At 46.0% G+C, this 18097-nt stretch overlaps 1 protein-coding gene and 1 long non-coding RNA gene across 5 annotated transcripts in view; one reads left to right on the forward strand and one right to left on the reverse strand.

Annotated features, from left to right (window-relative positions):
- The window catches only part of LOC138745707 (endophilin-B1-like), a 64426-nt gene that overhangs the window by 16586 nt on the left and 29743 nt on the right, over positions 1–18097 (reverse strand). Inside the window, exon 1 of one of the 4 annotated variants that reach the window (XR_011346430.1) lies at positions 2410–5128. The exons of 2 other annotated variants lie outside the window; for them this stretch is intronic. Coding sequence is in view for 1 of the 2 variants with exons in the window: in XM_069902988.1 (XP_069759089.1) it covers positions 2747–2962 (216 nt within the window). In the remaining variant the exon portion in view is untranslated. Of the gene's footprint in view, positions 1–2409; positions 5129–18097 lie in introns of those variants that run through there. One more of the 4 variants, XM_069902988.1, reaches the window with a different exon arrangement.
- LOC138745708 (uncharacterized) overlaps positions 16386–18097 on the forward strand; it is a 72986-nt gene continuing 71274 nt past the window's right edge. Inside the window, exon 1 of the long non-coding RNA XR_011346433.1 lies at positions 16386–16603. This is a non-coding gene — a long non-coding RNA (uncharacterized lncRNA). The remainder of the gene's footprint in view (positions 16604–18097) is intronic.

Below are 18097 nucleotides of genomic sequence, written 5' to 3' on the forward strand. Positions count from 1 at the left end.
AACCTAAAGAATTCGGGTTGTTCTGAAGCTTGGTGCTTTGTTACGAGACCAGAGGATCCCAAAACCCAGCAGCAATAGATATTCACCAAATCAAATGGTTGCTTAAATAAAAGTTGATTTTAATTATCTTTAAACATGAACACGGAATTACACTTTAACTTATCACTATTTTACTAACTTACTTTACCTAACTTACCCCCCCCCTTCTAATTCTAAGTGCACGTGTGTGTAATGTGTGTGTAAGTTCAGAAAAGTTCTTGGGTTCATTGTCCAATCTCACTTCTCATTTCTCCAAGTCCACTGTTTGCAGGCCATTCTTATACTGTGCACAAAATTGAACATATCAAAAGTTCACCAGACTTTGGTGCTCAAAAGGTGAATGATTACCACTCAGGAAGGTTCTTGTTGGTTTTCAGAGAGAGGTGTGTTGTTCAGGGAAGCATTAGTGTTTATTTGTGCTCAACGAACCAGCATCTGAAAACCGTTATATCATCAGAAAAGCTCTGATAGCTTTAGCATGGAGCAGAGCTGAGCCAGGACTTTGCAGGTATTTAAGGGAGTGTGTGGGCAGGGTTTGTTCTGGACCAACAATCTCACCAAATGACTCTGCTTGAAATCAAGATTCAAACCATTTTGAGGAATACAACAGGAATTGTTCAACAAGAGCCTGGTGTTCCCTGAGGAGTTTTCTTTCAATAGTGGAAATTATTTTTTTTTAAAAGCCCGTTAATCTTCCTGATGCAGATCTTTGAATTTAACTTTCAGGTTGCTATCTGTTGTTAACTTGGAGGCCTTTAATGGGGTGACTGGGTGGAATCTTTGCTTTAACCAAGCAGTTTTCTTGCAATTTTCCAGCTGTAGGATGCAGTGCAGTTGCTTGCAAGTTTAGCAAGTGGGATTATGATGTGAAACTGCAAGTCACAGCGTGATTTTTGCTTTTGAAAATGCAGATGTGAAAATGTTAACTTTGGTCTCCTTGGTTTCCTTAAGTTTACAGAGGAGACGTTGGGTCAAGCTGAGAAGACAGAGTTGGATGCTCATTAGGGGAATCGGCTGGGCAAAGCAGAAAGTACAAAACAAGGGACTGAAAAAATAATGAAGCAGAATGAAGTGCCGTTGAAACCAAACCCAAGTAAAAATTTAATTTTGTGCAGTGTACTTAAGAGACCAAACGATTTGGGCTTTTAGTGGTGACCTATTTAAATGAACAAAATCTGATTAGAATTGAAGTTTATGGAATGTTTAGAAGTTGCCACAAAAAAAATCGAGCATATAAATTAGATGTTGTAATTAAGATAAATGAACAATACAATGAGCCTGGTGTCACAGTATCTGCCTCACTACCATACATCACCATTAAACCTCCCCAATATGAACTTGATGTCTGTAGAGCTCGTTGAAAGAATCAAAAACTTGTTGATCCAAACCAAGGCTTTTATTAGCAAAAGACAGGAGCTCTTCACAGGTGGCCGACCAGTCTGGAGTGATCCGACCTGACTAGGGACACAACCCTTTAAGGCACAGACAGTAGGCGTGGCTAAGCTCTCAACCAATCGCTGTAAACACAGTCTGGATACTGTAACTATATACACTATATACATTGGTCATAGATCTGTACCATCACAATGTCAAAGTATATGCCAGAATTTATTGTACATCACTGTTAAACCTTCTCACTCCAGTGAATCCGGTGTCAGCATTATCTGTCTAAATTAACCGTACATTACCTTCAACATTCTTCTCACTCTGAACCTGGGGTCACAGAATCTAACAGAGTTTATCGTACAACACTGATAAACCTTATTACCCCTGTGAACCTGGGGTCACAGTATATTCCACAGCGGTAGCTTTGGCCGTGGCGGGTTCCCAGTCAGTTGTGGTAGCCGCATCGGCGGCAGCGTCGGCAGCGGCAGACGGGGAGCGGGCAGCAGCAGCGTCGGCCCCGTGGGTGGCTGTTGCGGCGGCAGCAGTAGCGGTTGCCACAGTCGGGACTGTGGCCGGGTCTAGTGTTCCTCACGGGGGCGAGAGGCGGGCCAGCACCATGGTTGCGAGGGTGGGCTGCCCCTTCTGGGTTTGGCATCTCCGTGACGTCAGGCGTTGCCATGCAGGGGAGCCCTCGCTCTCATTGGACGAGAGCTCTGGGAAAGAAGATTTTGAATGGGATAGTGGCGGTTGGGCTTCACATGAGGCACTGTGTTTGCTGGCGGCCATTTTACACCTACAGACTGGAGCAAAGTGACCTTTTTCAAGGCACTTCTGGCACCTGGCTTTTATTGCTGGGCACTGGGACCTGCTGTGCTTGTCCCTCCCGCAGAAATAACATTTTGGGTTCGCAGGGGGCAGTGTAGCAGCAGCCGACAGGCCATCAGTATCACGGGGGGTAGTAAGATAGAAGGGCACTCTACTCACATCTGAAGAGGGGTCCAGTCCCTAGAGAGCTCATTGGACTTTAAGGCTGCATCCTCCATTGTGATTGCAATCCGGACCGCGTCCTCTAGTTTCTCTACCCCTTGTTCGAGCAAGCGCAGCCTCACTTCGTTTGATCGGAGCCCGGCCACATAGGCATCCCGGACGAGGTCGCTAGTGATCTCGGCAGCAGTTTTGTCCACACAGTTACAATCCTTGCCCAATGCCTTTAATACTTGTAAATATGCCCTGCTGGACTCGCTGGCTGTTGCTTCCTCGACGCAAGCATGAGCCGGGCATGAACTCTGTTCACCGGTTGATCATACAGTTCTTTCAGTACCTTTATGGCTGTGGTGTAAGTGGTCTCATCCTGGATGTTCTCGTAGACTCTCAAGGACACCATAGACAGCAATGCTGTTAGACGCTGGTTATCCTCCTCCACCCAAATGAATTTCAGGAAGTTTTCAAAGTTCAGCAGCCAGAACTTAAAGGCTTTGAAGGTTGTAGCTGACTGTGGATCGATGTCAAGTTCTTCTGGCCAAGTCAAATGCTCCATCCCTTTCAAAAAAAAATTTTTTTTCTTTTTGCTAATAAAATTGTAGAGCTCGTTGAAAGAATCAAAGACTTGTTGATCCAAACCAAGGCTTTTATTAGCAAAAGACAGGAGCTCTTCACACGTGGCCGACCAGTCCGGAGTGATCCGACCTGACTAGGGACACAACCCTTTAAGGGCCAGAGAGTAGGCGTGGCTAAGCTCTCAGCCAATCGCTGTAAACACAGTCTAGATACTGTAACTATATACACTATATACACTGTACCATCACAATGTCAAAGTATATGCCAGAATTTATTGTACATCACTGTTAAACCTTCTCACTCCAGTGAATCCGGTGTCAGCATTATCTGTCTAAGTTAACTGTACATCACCTTCAACATTCTTCCCACTCTGAACCTGGGGTCACAGTATCTAACAGAGTTTATCGCACATCACTGCTAAACCTGCTCCCCACTGTGAACCTGGGGTTACAGTATCTTCTACAGTTAAGCGTACATCACTGATAAACCTTCTCCCCATTGTGAATTCGGTGTCACAGTATCTGCCTCAGTTTTCCGTACATCACCATTAAACCTCTCCCCAATGTGAACCTGGTGTCACTTTATCTGCCACATTTTATTTTACATCACCGTTAAACCTTCTTCTTACTGTGAAACTTCTGTCACTTTATCTGCCACATTTTATTTTTTTTTATCAATGTTAAACCTTATTCCCATAGTAAACCTGCTTTCACAGTATCTGCCACAGTTTATTGTACATAACTTTTAAACCTTCTCACTACTGAAAACCCGGAGTAACAGTATCTGACTCAGTCTACCGTACATCATCGTTAAACCTTATACCCACTGTGCACCTGGCATCACAGTATCTGACACAGTTCATAGTACATCACTGTTAAACTTCTCACAAATGTGAATCCTGTCTCACAGATTCTGCCTCAGTCTGTGAGACTGAGGCACTTGAGGACTTTACCACACCCAGATTTAAAACATTTTCCCCACTGTGAACCTGGTGTCACAGTATCTTCCGCGGTTTATTGTACATCAGTGATCAACCTCTCCCCATTGTGAACCATGTGTCAAAGTATCTGCCACAGCCTTCCATACATCACTGTTAAACCTGATTCCCACTGTGATCTGGTGTCTCGTTAACTGACACAGTTTATTGTACATCACAGTTAAACCTTCTTACTTCTGTAAACTCGGTGTCACAGTATCTGCCAAAGTCTACCTTACATCACCATAAAACCTCCTCCCCGCTGTGAACCTGCTGTCACAGTATCTGCCTCAGTCTACAGTACATCACCATTAAACCTTATCCCCACTGTGCACCTGGTGTCACATTATCTATCTCAACATACCATACATCACCGTTAAACCCTATTCCCATGTGAACCTGGTGTCACAATATCTACCTCAGTCTACCGTACACGACCGTTAAACATTCTCCCCACTGTGAACCTAGTGTCACAGTATCTGACACAGTTTATCGGACATTACTATTCAACATTCTCACTGCTGTGAACCCAGTGTCACAGTATCTGTCTCAGTCTACCGTACATCATCGTTAAACCCTCAACAACTCTGAACCTGGTGTCACTGTATCTGCCTCAGTCTACAGTACATCAGCATGAAACCTTATCCCCACTGTGCATCTGGTGTCACATTATTTCCCTACATCACTGTTAAATCTGATCCCCCTGTGAACCTGGTGTCACAGTATCTGACACAGTTCATAGTATATCACTGTTGAACCTTCTCACAAATGTGAATCCTACTATAAAATAATACTCCCCTTCTAAGTCTCGCTGTATTCTAATCCCCACCTATTTAAAAAATTCCAAAAAAAGAGAAAATCAATCCCAAAACAAACTACTCAAAAGTAGTAGCCCCCTAAAAATGTGGGTGTGGTAAAGTCCACAAGTGGCAGGTGACTAAAGGACTCAGTGTCACCCACCCCCAGTCAGACTTTCACAAAGTCCTGAAACAAAAACATTCAACCCAGTGATTCCAGTCCCACTGATTGTTCCGGATCTTCAATATCGAGAAGACTTTGCGTCAATTCAACTTTTTTCCCATTCTTTCCATATTTTCTAATCTTTCCATTTCCATTCCTATTGACCCTTCTCTTCGGTGACAATGGTGACGATCGCCCATTTCCTCGTACATCTGGAAATGAATTAGCAAATATTAAAGCATCATGGTCATTTTCAAAAAACAGAGATTGAAAATTCCCATAAAATTTTTTCAATACTGCCGAATAACGAAAAGCAAATTTATATCCCTTTTGCCACAATACTTCTTAAGCCGAATTAAATTCTCGGCATCTTCTGATCATTTCTTGACACAGATCTGCATTAAAAAAAACCCTATTATTTTGAACAATCAATGGAGCCTGATGTTTCCGTGTTTTCTGCACCACCAATTGGAGTTTCATCTCTCTGTCTTGATATTTAAAACAGCGAATCAAAATTGCTTGTGGTAATTGGCCTGGAAACGGTTTCTTCCTTAACACTCTGTTCGCTCGATCTAATTCCAGTCCATCTGGAATGAATTATCTGCCCAACACTTCTGGGAATAATTTCTTCAAAACCTTCACCGGATCCGAACCTTGCATATCTTCCGGAAGACCTACTATCTTAACATTATTTCTACGACTTTGGTTTTCTAATGAGTCAAACTTCTTCAATAATTCCTTCTTCTGAATCCCCCAATCTACAAAAGGATTTTACACTATTTCTATATTTTCTCTATTACGCTCCACTTGACTCTTGCATTCAAGAAAGCCTCCTCAATCTTTTTAAAATGATCTTGCACAGTATCCACTGATCGTGTCCATCTTGTAACATCACTCTTAACTACATTAATACCTTGCTTCATAAAAGTTATTTCTTCACACACTGTGTTCATCTGAGTTTTCATTTCCAAAAATCCTTGAGTCATCTGATGAGACATCTGCATTGATATATTTGCCATATCTTCCATGAGCTGAGTAATCCCTTCCAGAATTGGAAACACAGAATCCAGTCCAGGATCTATCACCTCCCTTTGAGGCCGACCGTCTTTTGCCTCAGTCCCCAGTTCTTCAAACTCAAATGAAGTTGAGCTCTCTTCTTCCTCCAAAGCAGTAGGTCCTCTTCCAGTGCTGCTGCGGGTCTGAACACCCGACAACAGCATGCCTAACTCGTCAGCTGGCCATCGCTTGGGCTCCGCCATAGCCCACACCTTCTCCAAAGGTTCGTGGACCCTCGACGCATGGCGCATGCCTGGTAGGGCCACCCACTGCGCAGACATGTCTTCTGACGCTACACTGCGCACCCCCAGACCACCAGGCAATGCTGCAAGCACGCAGGCCTGTCCTCACTCAGCTGGCCCGCCCTCGTGCCCGAGTTAACGAGCGTATGAGTTGAAACCGGCTGAACTCATCGCTGAACCTGAACCATCTTGCAATTGCACAAGATGGCGCTGGCATAATACTAAGCCGGGCAGGAGTCTTCTGAGGCTTGGGGACTCCAGTTAACGACTCCGTTGCTTCAACTTGAACTAGGACTCGATTCTTCAACACTTTTGTAAGGTAATTTCTTCTGTAACTGAGTTTTCACTTTTTTTCACTTTGCAGCTATTTCGATCCTCCACTATTCCAGTCTATAAACAGTATTTTTAATCACTTTTACAACTTTTAAAATTGAGCATTTAATAGTCTAACAGGGGAAGGGTGGAACCACACATCTACCCTCTGCGCCATCTTGTCACAGTATCTGACACAGTTAATAGTAAATCACTGTTAAACCTTCACATTCCTCTGAAACCCGTCTCTTAGTTTCTGCCTCAGTCTACATTTAATCAACATTAAATATTCTCCCCCTGTTAACTTGGTGTTAAAGTATCAGCCTAAGTTTACCACACATCACCATTAAACCTTCTCCCCATTGTGAGACCAGTTTTATTGTATCTGCCACATTTTATCGTATATCACTATTATACCTTCTCACTACTGTGAACTTGGTGTTACAGAGTCTGCCAAAGTCTACCGTACATCATCAGTAAACCTTCTTCCCAATGTGAGCCTGGTGTTATTGTATCTGCCACAATTTATTGTACATCACCGTTAAACATTCTCCCCCATGTTAAACTGGTGTCACTGTGTTCGCCAAAGGTTATCGTACAGCTCTGTTAAACATTTTCCCCACTATGAACCCAGTGTCACAGTAACTGTCTCAGTTTCCCATACATCACCAATAAAGCTTTTTTTTCCTACTCTGAGCCCAGTATCAACGTATCTACGTAGTCTCCCGTACATCACCATTAACCTCCTCCCCATTGTGAACCAGATTTCACAGTATCTGCCACAGTTTATTGTACATCATTTTAAAACCTTCTCACTACTGTAAACCAGGAGTCATATAATCTGCCTTATTCTACCGCACATCTCTGTTAACCCTTCTCAATACTGTGAACACGGTGTCACAGTATCTGCCAAAGATGACTGTACATCACATTCTCCCCATGTTGACCCATTTTTCACTGTTTTTCCCACCATTTATCGTACATCAGAGTTCAACCTTCTCCCCACTGTAAACTTGGAGTCACAGTATATTCCACAGTTTATTGTACATCATTGATATACCTTCTCCTTATTGTGAATGCAGTGTCACCGTATCTGCGTCAGTCTTCCGTACATCACCATAAACTTCTCCCCAATGTGAACTTGATGTCACTTTATCTGCCACAGTTAATATTACATCACCATAAAACCTTGTTCCAACTGTGTACCTGGTATCACAGTATCTACCACAGCTTATCATGCATTACTGTTAAACCTTCTCACTACTGTGAACTTGATGTCACAGTATCTGCCAAACTCTACCGTATATCACTGTTAAATATTCTCCCCAATGTGAACCTCGTGTCACAATATCTGACATAGTTTATTATACATTACTGTTAAACCTGCCGGATAAGCTCCAGATAGTGAAAGAGGAGTTCTCGCATCTGCAGGAACTGGGGCCTCGCCGCTCCACCTGGTCCAGAGCCTCATGTGGCTGGCGCCCCTGCAGAGATTAGCGATGGCTTAATGACACGACAGTACCTGACCGTTACCCCATCCCTCTCATTCAGGATTTTACGGCCAATCTGTATGGCGCGAGGTTATTCTCCAGGGTCGATCTGGTGCGCGTGTGTCATCAAATCACATTGTAGCCTGAGGACATCCCCAAAACGGCTATCATCACCCCCTTCGGCTTGTTCGAATTTCTACGCATGCCTTTCGAGCTCAAGAACATCACCCAGACTTTCCAGCACCTCATGAATACGGTGCGCAGAGATTTGAATATCATGTTCATTTATCTGGATGACATTCTTGTCGCCAGCAGACACTGGGCACAAATCAAGTCTCACCTGCACACCCACTTCTCCCGACTGGCCGAATCTGGCCTAACAATCAACCTGGCCAAATGCCAGTTCCGGAAAGAGTTCATGAAGTTTCTGGCCCACATCATCATGGCCGAAGGAGCTACACCAGCTGCTATGAAGGTCACTGCAATCAGAGATTTTCCATGCCCGGACAACCACAAGGGGCTACAAGAGTCTGCAGGTATGGTCAACTTCTATAACCGATTCATTCCAGGAGCTGCACACATCATGTAGACACTCTTCGCCAAGGACAAGATACTCGCCTGGACTCCAGACGCCAACAGGGCGTTCAAAGCCACAAAGGTTGCCCTCGTGAAGCCTACCCTGCTCCTCCACCCACGCACCAACCTTCCTATGGTGCTCTCCATCGATGCCTCTGCCACTACCATTGGTGCTGTCTTGGAGCAGCAGGTTAATGGACAGTGGAAACCACTGGAATTCTTTAGCCAACTTCTTCATCTGCTAGACTGCAAGTCTAGTGCTTTCAACCGTGAGTTTCTGGGGATGTACCTTGCTGTGCCTCATTTTCGCTATTTCTTGGAGGGGAGGCCTTTCACAATTTATACCGACCACAAGCCCCTCACTCAAGCTCTCGCTATAGCTAGAGATCCCTGTCGGCCCACTTACACCGTCACCTGTCCTTTGTATCGGAGTTCACCACCCACATTCAGCACAAGGCAGGGAAAGACAATGTGGTTACTGAAGTGCTCTCCCAACCGGCCATTTGCTCGCTGATACCCAGACTAGACTACGACCAGCTTGTCCCGGATCAGAAGTCCGATGAGGAGATGCAGGCCTTCAGGACTACCATCATGGGCCTGCGGTTCCTGATCCTCCCGAATCCTCTCAGTGATGAGCACCCTGTGACCAGTGGTTCCCCAGCAGTGGCGCAGGCAAGTCTTCACCATATCCATGACCTTTTCAACCCCTTCCATCAGGTCCAAGGTTCATATGGTGGCAGAACACTTCGTCTGGCATGGACTTCGAAAGCAGATTGTGGACTGGGGCAGAACCTGCACCCATTGCCAGCTTTCCAAGGTACACAGGCACACCAGAACGCCCGTGCACGATTTTGAACACGTCCGAGACTTTTCAGCCACATACATGTGGATATTGCCAGCCCCTTACCCATTTCCCGAAGTAATTGTTATCCTTTCACAGTGGTAGACTGCACCACTCGTTGACCTGAGGTGATCCCGATGCCAGATGTCTCCACGGACTCCTGTTCCCAAGCAGGTTGGGTTACCTGGTTCGGCATCCCGGCCCACCTCACTCTGGGCACAACTCACCAACAGACTGGGAATTGAGATGCATCACACAATGGCCTATCACCCACTTGCCAATGGACTGGTCGAATGATTGCATCGCCACCTTAAGTCGGCACTTATGGCCTGCCTCACTGGCCCCAACTCGGTGGATGAGCTGCCTTGGGTACTCCTGGGAATCCGCTCGACACCCAAAGAAGACCTGCAAATGTCATCTGCTGATCTGGTCTACGGTAAACCACTAGCCCTGCCTGGTGAGTTTATCAATGCACCTCACAACCTGCAACAGTCACCACACGGTTTACTTCTCTGCCTCTGGGCCCAGTTGGACTCCTTCACACCCCCACCACCGCCCAGACATAGCACACAGGCCTCTTACATCCCCAGTGAGCTGTATTCCACAGAGTATGTTTTTTATCAGATGAGGCCCTTCCACAGCACTCCTTCAAAGACTATATGAAGGGCTGTACAGAGTCATCCAGCATTCGGGATCCACCTTCACACCAGACATCGGTGGTAAGAGGGAACTGTTTACTGTGGACAGATTAAAGAAAGCACACTTCGATCCCAACGAGGCAGTGGTGGTGGCTCAACCCAAGAAGCGAGGCTGCCCGGCAAAAAAGGCCATTGACGCCGGTTCTGGGGGGGTGTGTGGCGGCAAGCCATGAGGCAGGCGATCCAGCCCCTCATGTCACGCACGTGGCGGGGCAGCCAGCCAAAATGGCGCTGTCGGGGGTTTCTCGCCGACCTCGGCACCAGACTCAGAAGCCCGCAACCTGCGGCCCACATGACCCCCCCAGTGACATCAGGGCCCCCGGTGTGCTTCTCAGCCAGGTCCGGGCTCGGAGCATAAGACCAGCAAGGCAGACCTGAATAAAGGAGTTTTTGCTCACTAAACTCAACCCGTCTGTTTGTGAGGTCATTCAGTAACAGAGTAGCCGCCGCTACAGTCGTATCTTAGTTTCTTTTCCTTTCTTTTCTTTTTTATATGTTATCAACATATATTTGTAAACACTGTAACGTTGTGATTTGATATTAATTGTTATAATATTTGATTTAAAGGAGGCTGGTCCAAAAAAGGCATAAAAAAGATTTTAATATGGGGACAGGAATAAAAGAAAAACAGAGGGTACTGGTGTGAGGAAGGGAAGGGTAATATTGTTGTGGGGTAGGTTCAGATGGGTCAGCTGAAGGGACTCGACTGATCCATCCATGATTTGTCCAGCATCTTGCAGTCATGTAGTGGTGAACCAGGGTGTTGCCTGATGGGGACACGGTGCTCTGAGCTCTGCACAGATAGATTGTGCTTTTCTCAAAAACACACTTCCTCAGGTAAAGCAAAGGAAGTGGAAAGGCCCTAGTGTGTAGGGGTAGGGAGGGTGGTGATGTGGGAAGAGTTGGGACCCTCCAAAATCATTATGATCAGGCCTCGTAGACAGCATCTCTATCACTCGTATTTCTGTTCCCAGGAGAAGGAGCGATCTCAGAGACAAGACATGAGACCAGAAGAACCTCGCATCCCAGCTGAACAGAGGACGGACAACATCATGATGGCCTGAATCTCTCCCCTTCTTCTCCCTCTGGCCCTGCCAACCCCATTCCCTGCATCTTCCATGTCCCTTCACCCACACCCCCTTTCTCCCCTACACCTCCTCCATCCCAACCCCCTCCTGCTTACCTTCCCCTTCCCTCACATCTATGCCCTAACCCCAGCCCTCCTCCCTTCACCTCCCCTTCCCCCCCTTTCCCCTTCCTACCCTAACCTCGGGGAAGGTGTGGTAGGGGAAGGGGGTAGGAGAAAGAGGGTAATGGAAGTGGGGTGAGTAAGGGTTAGGCTTGGGGGTGTGGGTATGGGATAGGGGTAAGGGGTATGGTTTGGGGAAGGAGAGAGGTGTAGGGGATAGGGGTAGGGTTTAGGCTTGGGTTGGGTGAGAGTAAGGGTTAGGGCCGGGATTGAGGTAACATCATGGTTAGGGTTAGGAGACATGGGCAAGGATTAGGTCTAGGTTTAGGGTGAGGTTTAGAGTTCGGGGAAGTGGGTTTGTATTAGGTTTAGGGGAAGGGGTTAGGAGTAGGAGATAGAGGTGCGGTGAGTGTTTGGGTTAGAGGAAGGTGGGTAGAATTAGGGTTGGGGTTAGGGGACGGCGTACGTGTAGAGATAGAGTTAGGGGACGGGGTAGGGGTAGAGTTAGGGGATGTGGAGTAGTGATAGGGGGTATCGGTCGTGTTAAGGTTAGGGTTTGTTAGGGGTTAGAGTTAGGAGTAGGGGAATGGGAAGGGGGAGGGAACCAGGAGGCGAGCGTGGGAAGGAAATGGGGAGGATAATGGGCAGGGGAATGGGGAGGGGAATGTAATGGAAGATTAAAACCGTACTTTTTTTAACTTTTGCAACCTTTGCTTCTGCAAGGCTGAGAACCTGCTTGTGTTTTAGAATCAGCAGACTTAATCTAAATTCCACCAAGGGGCCAGAGATGCAGTTATCTGACAAAAGGACATCTGTGTACCAAGAACATTTAATCTTCCTGCTTATTTTGGTCACAGACTGTCAGAGGCCTAGCCTTGATGCAAAATAACCATTGTATTCAAAGTGATAAGCTGAAAATTATGTTATTGGTTAGAAGCCTAACATGCTAGCTTGCTCGCTTATCTTTCTTACTGCGCTGGGAATAGATGCTTGGGTAAGCAGTTTTTGGGTAATATAAGCCATGGTCGCGCTGCTGAAGTTTGAGACTCTCCGAGAGGTGGCAACATCTTTCAGCAAGAAGAACTTCTAGAGTCCAGCTAACGTCCTGGTCGAGGGAGGTGGAGAAGCTACAACCAGTGCACCGACAACCTATTACAAGTGTGCAGTCACTGCCTTGCTTCGGCAGTTGGGACCAGTCCAGGCGTTGATAAGTATAATTGGGAAGGGCTTGCATAACTTAGTTTGAAATCAGCTTTTGAATTTGTAATAAACATTTGTTTAACTGAGCTTCTCTCGGTGTGGATGTCTATTTTCTTTTGGTAGCTCGAACACTGTAACCAATCTAAAACAAAGTGAGAGGTACAAGTTTAACCAGGGTAGGGAACGGGGTGGAGGAAAGGGGAGGTGAATGGAGGAAGGTATCTCTACCCCCTCCCTTCCCCACCCCTTCCCCTACATTATCCCTGCTTCTCCTCTCCTCCTTCTAGCAGAAGTTGGGCCTCATTCCGACCAGAACCTCCCTGTAGTTTCAGAGCCTCGGTTTCAGGAAGTGCCTTCGATGCTCGCTGCTGGACAGACATCTTGTCTCTTTATTCATTCTATACCGTTATTATTAAATTTAAAAATGGTTGGGTTTTTTTAAGCTTGAACTCAAAAGGCTGGTCCAGATAGACAACACAGAAACAGGACCTTCGGCCCCTCTCTTTTGCTGGCTGAGCTGTTGTAATCAGTCCATATTCCTCTCCCCCTTTTCATTCTTTACTCCCAGACAGCTCATGTTGCCTTGTCAATCTCAAGGCCTGTGGGAAGAAGCTGCCTGGCTGTCCTGCTTCTATTCCTCCATATCTCCTTCCTGATGGCAGGGGGACAAAGAGGCTCTCTGCTGGATACCTATTTACAAATGCCATCCCTGCAAACAATCAGGGGTCCCTTACCTTGAGGCTCCACCCATGTTGCCTCTCCCTCAGCACTCTCTCGTCAGAACACTCCTGCACCCTCCTTCCCCTCCTCTCCCAAGTCTCAGTATCCCGCTGACAATTCCAGTCAGCTGCCATATCTATACCCTGCCCCACCTAAACCGATGGATCGATCAGCACCTTCCCCCATCAAGAGTTCGAGGAATCCACTCTCTCGCAATGTCCTGCTAATGAATGTCCTGCATCCTCCTTCCCCCTTGGTTTCCTCCTGTTATCAGGCACCTGGATGGACCCCACCCTGTTGAAACTACCCATGTTCTCACTGATCTCTCTGCACCTCTGCTCTCCATCCAAGGGTCTTGGTTGTCTTGTGGGGCTGGTGGAGAACAAAGCACCAACTCAAGGAGATGGGGAGCAGTACAGAGACCCCCAGCTCCAGGAGACAGGGAGAACCACAGAGATGCCCAACTCTGTCAATCGGATCATCAGTTGCAAGGTGCAAGGAACTCTCGGTCCTGCTGCACATGGGGTAGGTGTGGCCCATCCCCACACCTCCACCCTGGCAATTCCCAAAACAGATTTCCTATTCATGTGGGGGTCCAAAATGGATAGAGTCTGGAGAAGGACCATGTATGTTCAATCAATGGGGACAAGGGTGTAACCAGCATGGCCATCATTGTGTGTGGCTGTGCTTGGAACCAAAGTGCAAGGGCACCAAATGCCGCTATGTGCTGAGGTTCTACCTGGCTCAGGTGTTGCGAAAGAGTGGTCTGGCCCTGGTGCTGCTCAATGACCCAGTCAACAGGACTTTGCCCCTTTACCTTCCTGGGAACGGTTTCATAGACAAACACATTTGACCACAAAGCCATCAGGCAGTGGTCAGCAGAGAATGTCTGACACAGAGACTCTAGGACTTGATGGGATACTGCGGGGTGGTCCACAGAGCAGAGCATCCAGAGACAGACATCCAGAACTGTGGAAAACCAGAAACTCGGTGAAAGATGCCCTTCAGTTTGCCTGAAACCCAGATGGGAGTAGAAAACACTAGAAGACATCTGTCTAAAGCAAAGAGAGGAAGATTTAGGGGAGATATCAGGGGTATTTTCTTTTACCCAGAGTTGTGGGTGCCAGGAATGCCTTGTCAGGAGTGAAGGCCAAAACATTTGGGGCATTTAAGGGGCTGAGACCAAGGAATATATTCTCCAACAGCAGAGGGTGGCAGTAACCACAAGATATCAAGATGGTGGCAATGAAGCTAAACAGAGACCACCTAAGGCGACTGTGCACCCGGCTGCAGGAATTTGGACTTACTATAAACCTTACTTATTGCCAGTTCAGGCTGGAAACGTTTGACTTCCTGGGGCATCAAATCAACAGGCACGGAACTAAGCCCCTGCTTGAAAAGGTAGAGGCTGTTCAGTGCTTACCCAAACACACCATAAATTCACCAGTACAATTAATTTTTATAACCAATTCATACCAGTAGTGGCCCACATCATGCGGAGAAAGGTAAAGACATTACCTGGGACAATGAGGATTTGGAGGTGTTCCAGAGGGCCAAGGACGCACTGGCCAACACCATCCTTCTGGTACACGCCAGGCCAGATGCACCCACCACTCTCACAGTAGATGCTTCCAGCACAGCAGTAGGGGGCGCAATGGAGCAATTCATTGAAGGGCAATGGCAGCCCCTGGCCTTCTTGAGCAGACACCTCTGGCCACCTGAACTCAACTACAGCACCTTTGGCTGAGTGCAATCGGTGTTGTATCTGGCAGACTGAGGCAGGTATTCTGACCACAACTTCACAGTGGGGAGAATGTTTCACGGAGATGTACGAAAAACTGTCACAAACATTGTGACACTGGGTTAACGGCAGGGAGAAGGTTTAACACTAATGTACGATAAACTGTCGGGAGAAGGTTTAATGATAATGAGATAGATACTGAGACAATGGGTTTACAGCAGTGAAAAGGTTTAACTGTGATGTACGATAAACTATGGCAGAAGCAGTGACAAATGGTTCACATTGGGGAGAACGTTTAACTTAATGTACGATAGACATGGCAGATATTGTGACAACAAGTTCACAGTAGTGAGAAGGTTTAACGGAGATGTACGGTGGACTGTGATGGATACTGTGAAACCGGGTGCACATTAGTGAGATGGTTTAATAGTGAGGTTCAATGAACTGTGGCAGGTACTGTGACACCGGGTTCACAGTGTGGAGGAGGTGTAAAGGTGACACGTGATACATTGGTGCAGATACAGAGACACAGATTTAACAGTGGGGAGAAATTTTAATGGTGATTTTCGGGAGACTGAGGCAGATACTATTTCACCGGGTTCACAGTGGGGAGAAGGTTTAACGCTGATGTATGGTTGACTGAGATAGATACTGTGAAACTGGGTAAACAGTGGGGAGAGGAATTATTGGTGATATATGGTAAACTGAGGTAGATATTGTAACACCGGGTTCACAGTCGGAAGAAGGTTTATCAGTGATGTAAGATAAACTGGGGCAGATACTGTGACACCAGGTTCACAGTGGGAAAGAGGTTTAACGGTGATACACAATTCAATGTTGCAGATACAGTGATACCGGTTTCACAGTAGGTAGATGGTTTAACATTAATGTACGGTAGAATTAGGTAGATTCTGTGACAGTGGGTTCACATTAGGGAGAAGGTTTAACAGTGATGTATGATATAATGTGGCAAATACTGTGACAATGGATTCACAGTTGAGATATAGATCAACGGTGATGTACGATAGACTGAGACAGATAATTTGACACCAGGTTCACAGTGGGAAGGAGGGTAAACAGTGATACACGATTCATTGTTGCAGATACAGTGATACATGTTTCACAGTAGTGAGAATGTTTAGTACTCATGTCCAATAAACTGTGTCAGATACTATGACACAGTGTTCACAGTGGGGAGAAGGATTAACTGTGATGTACAATAAACGCTGGCATAAACTTTGACAAATTGTTCACATTGGGGGATAAGGTTCAACGCTGATGTATGGTAAATTGAGATAGATACTGTGTCACCAGGTGCACAGTGGGGATAAGTTTTAAAAGTGATGTATGGTAGACTGAGGCAGAAACTATGATACAGTGTTCACAATGGAGAGAAGGTTTAACTGTAATGTATGATAAATGCTCGCAGAAACTTTAACAAATGGTTTACATTGGGGATAAAGTTTAACGGTGATGTACAGTAGACTGAGGCAAATACTGTGACACTGTATTCACAGTGGGAAGAAGATTTAACCATGATATACGGTGAATTGAGGTAGATACCATGGCTCGAGGTACACAGCGTGGAGAAGGTTTAATGGTGATGTACGATAAACTGTGGTAGGTACAGTAAAATCAGCCTCACGGTGGGGAAAAGGTTTACTGGTGATGTACGAGAAACTGAGGCAGATGCTATGACACTGACGGGATTGACGGTGGGGAGAACGTTTAACAGTTCTGTATGATAAACTGTGGCAGAGAAAGTGACACTGTTTTCACTGTTGGGAGAATGTTTCATGGTGATGTACGATAGACGTACGCAGATACTCTGACACCAGCTTCACAGGGGGGAGAATGTTTATCGGTGATGTACGGTGGACTGAGATAGATACTGAGACAATGGGTTCACGGGAGTGAAAATGTTTAACATTAATGTACGATAAATTGTGTCAGATACTGTGACACTCGATTCACAGTGGGTAGAAGTTTTAACGATGATAAACAGTAGACTTAGGTAGGTACTGTAACACCAGGTTCACAGCGGGAAGAAGGTTTAACCTAATGCACAATTAACTGTTTCAGATACTGTGACACCAGGTTCACATTGGGGAGAATGTTTAACAGTAACGTACGATAAACTGTGTCAGATACTGTGACACCAGGTTCACAGTAGGGAGAATGTTTAACATGATGTACAATAAACTGTGTCAGATACTGTGACACCAGGTTCACATTGGGGAGAATGTTTAATAGTAATGTACGATAAATTGTGTCAGATACTGTGACACCAGGTTCACAGTAGGGAGAATGTTTAACATGATGTACAATAAACTGTGTCAGATACTGTGACACCAGGTTCACAGTGGGGTGAAGGTTTAACAGTAATGTACGATAAACTGTGTCAGACACTGTGACACCAGGTTCACAGTGGGGAGAATGTTTAACAGTAATGTACGATAAACTGTGTCAGATACTGTGACACCAGGTTCATAGAGGGGAGAATGTTTAACAGTAATGTATGACAAACTGTGTAAGATACTGTGACACGAGGTTCACAGTAGGGAGAATGTTTAACATGATGTACAATAAACTGTAGCAGATACTGTGACGCCAGGTTCACATTAGGGAGAATGTTCAACAGTAATGTTCGATAAACTGTGTCACATGGAGGAGTCACGTGATGGAGTAGTGGCCAGTCGGGGAACTCCAGCCCTTTCTGGAAAAGTTTAAAAAAAACACAGAAAACACAAAGGCACAAACACAAAAATTAAAATAAAGTGAAAGTAAAGGTGGGAAGAAAATGGCAGCGAAGAAAGAAAAGTCGAAAGCAACGGGAAGAAGAGAAGAAGAAAAGACATCAGAAGAAGAAGGTGAAGGCCTTACCTGTCCGAGGAAGCCCGCTGTGGAGAGAGAAGCCCGCTACCTCAGGTCAGTCAAAGTCCCGAGCTCGGGACTACAAAAATGGCTCGCGGAGCCAAGCAAAAGTGCACAACTGCGCTGGCGCGACTCCTCGCACATGCGCGATGCGCAAGACAAAAAAAAAACACTGACGGGAGGGGGGATCAGCTGAGGAGTCGATCTCCACAGCTGAGAATGACAGCCACAGCACAACAT

Source organism: Narcine bancroftii, chromosome 11, assembly GCF_036971445.1.
Source record: "Narcine bancroftii isolate sNarBan1 chromosome 11, sNarBan1.hap1, whole genome shotgun sequence".
In the NCBI taxonomy this organism is placed as follows: Eukaryota; Metazoa; Chordata; class Chondrichthyes; order Torpediniformes; family Narcinidae; genus Narcine; species Narcine bancroftii.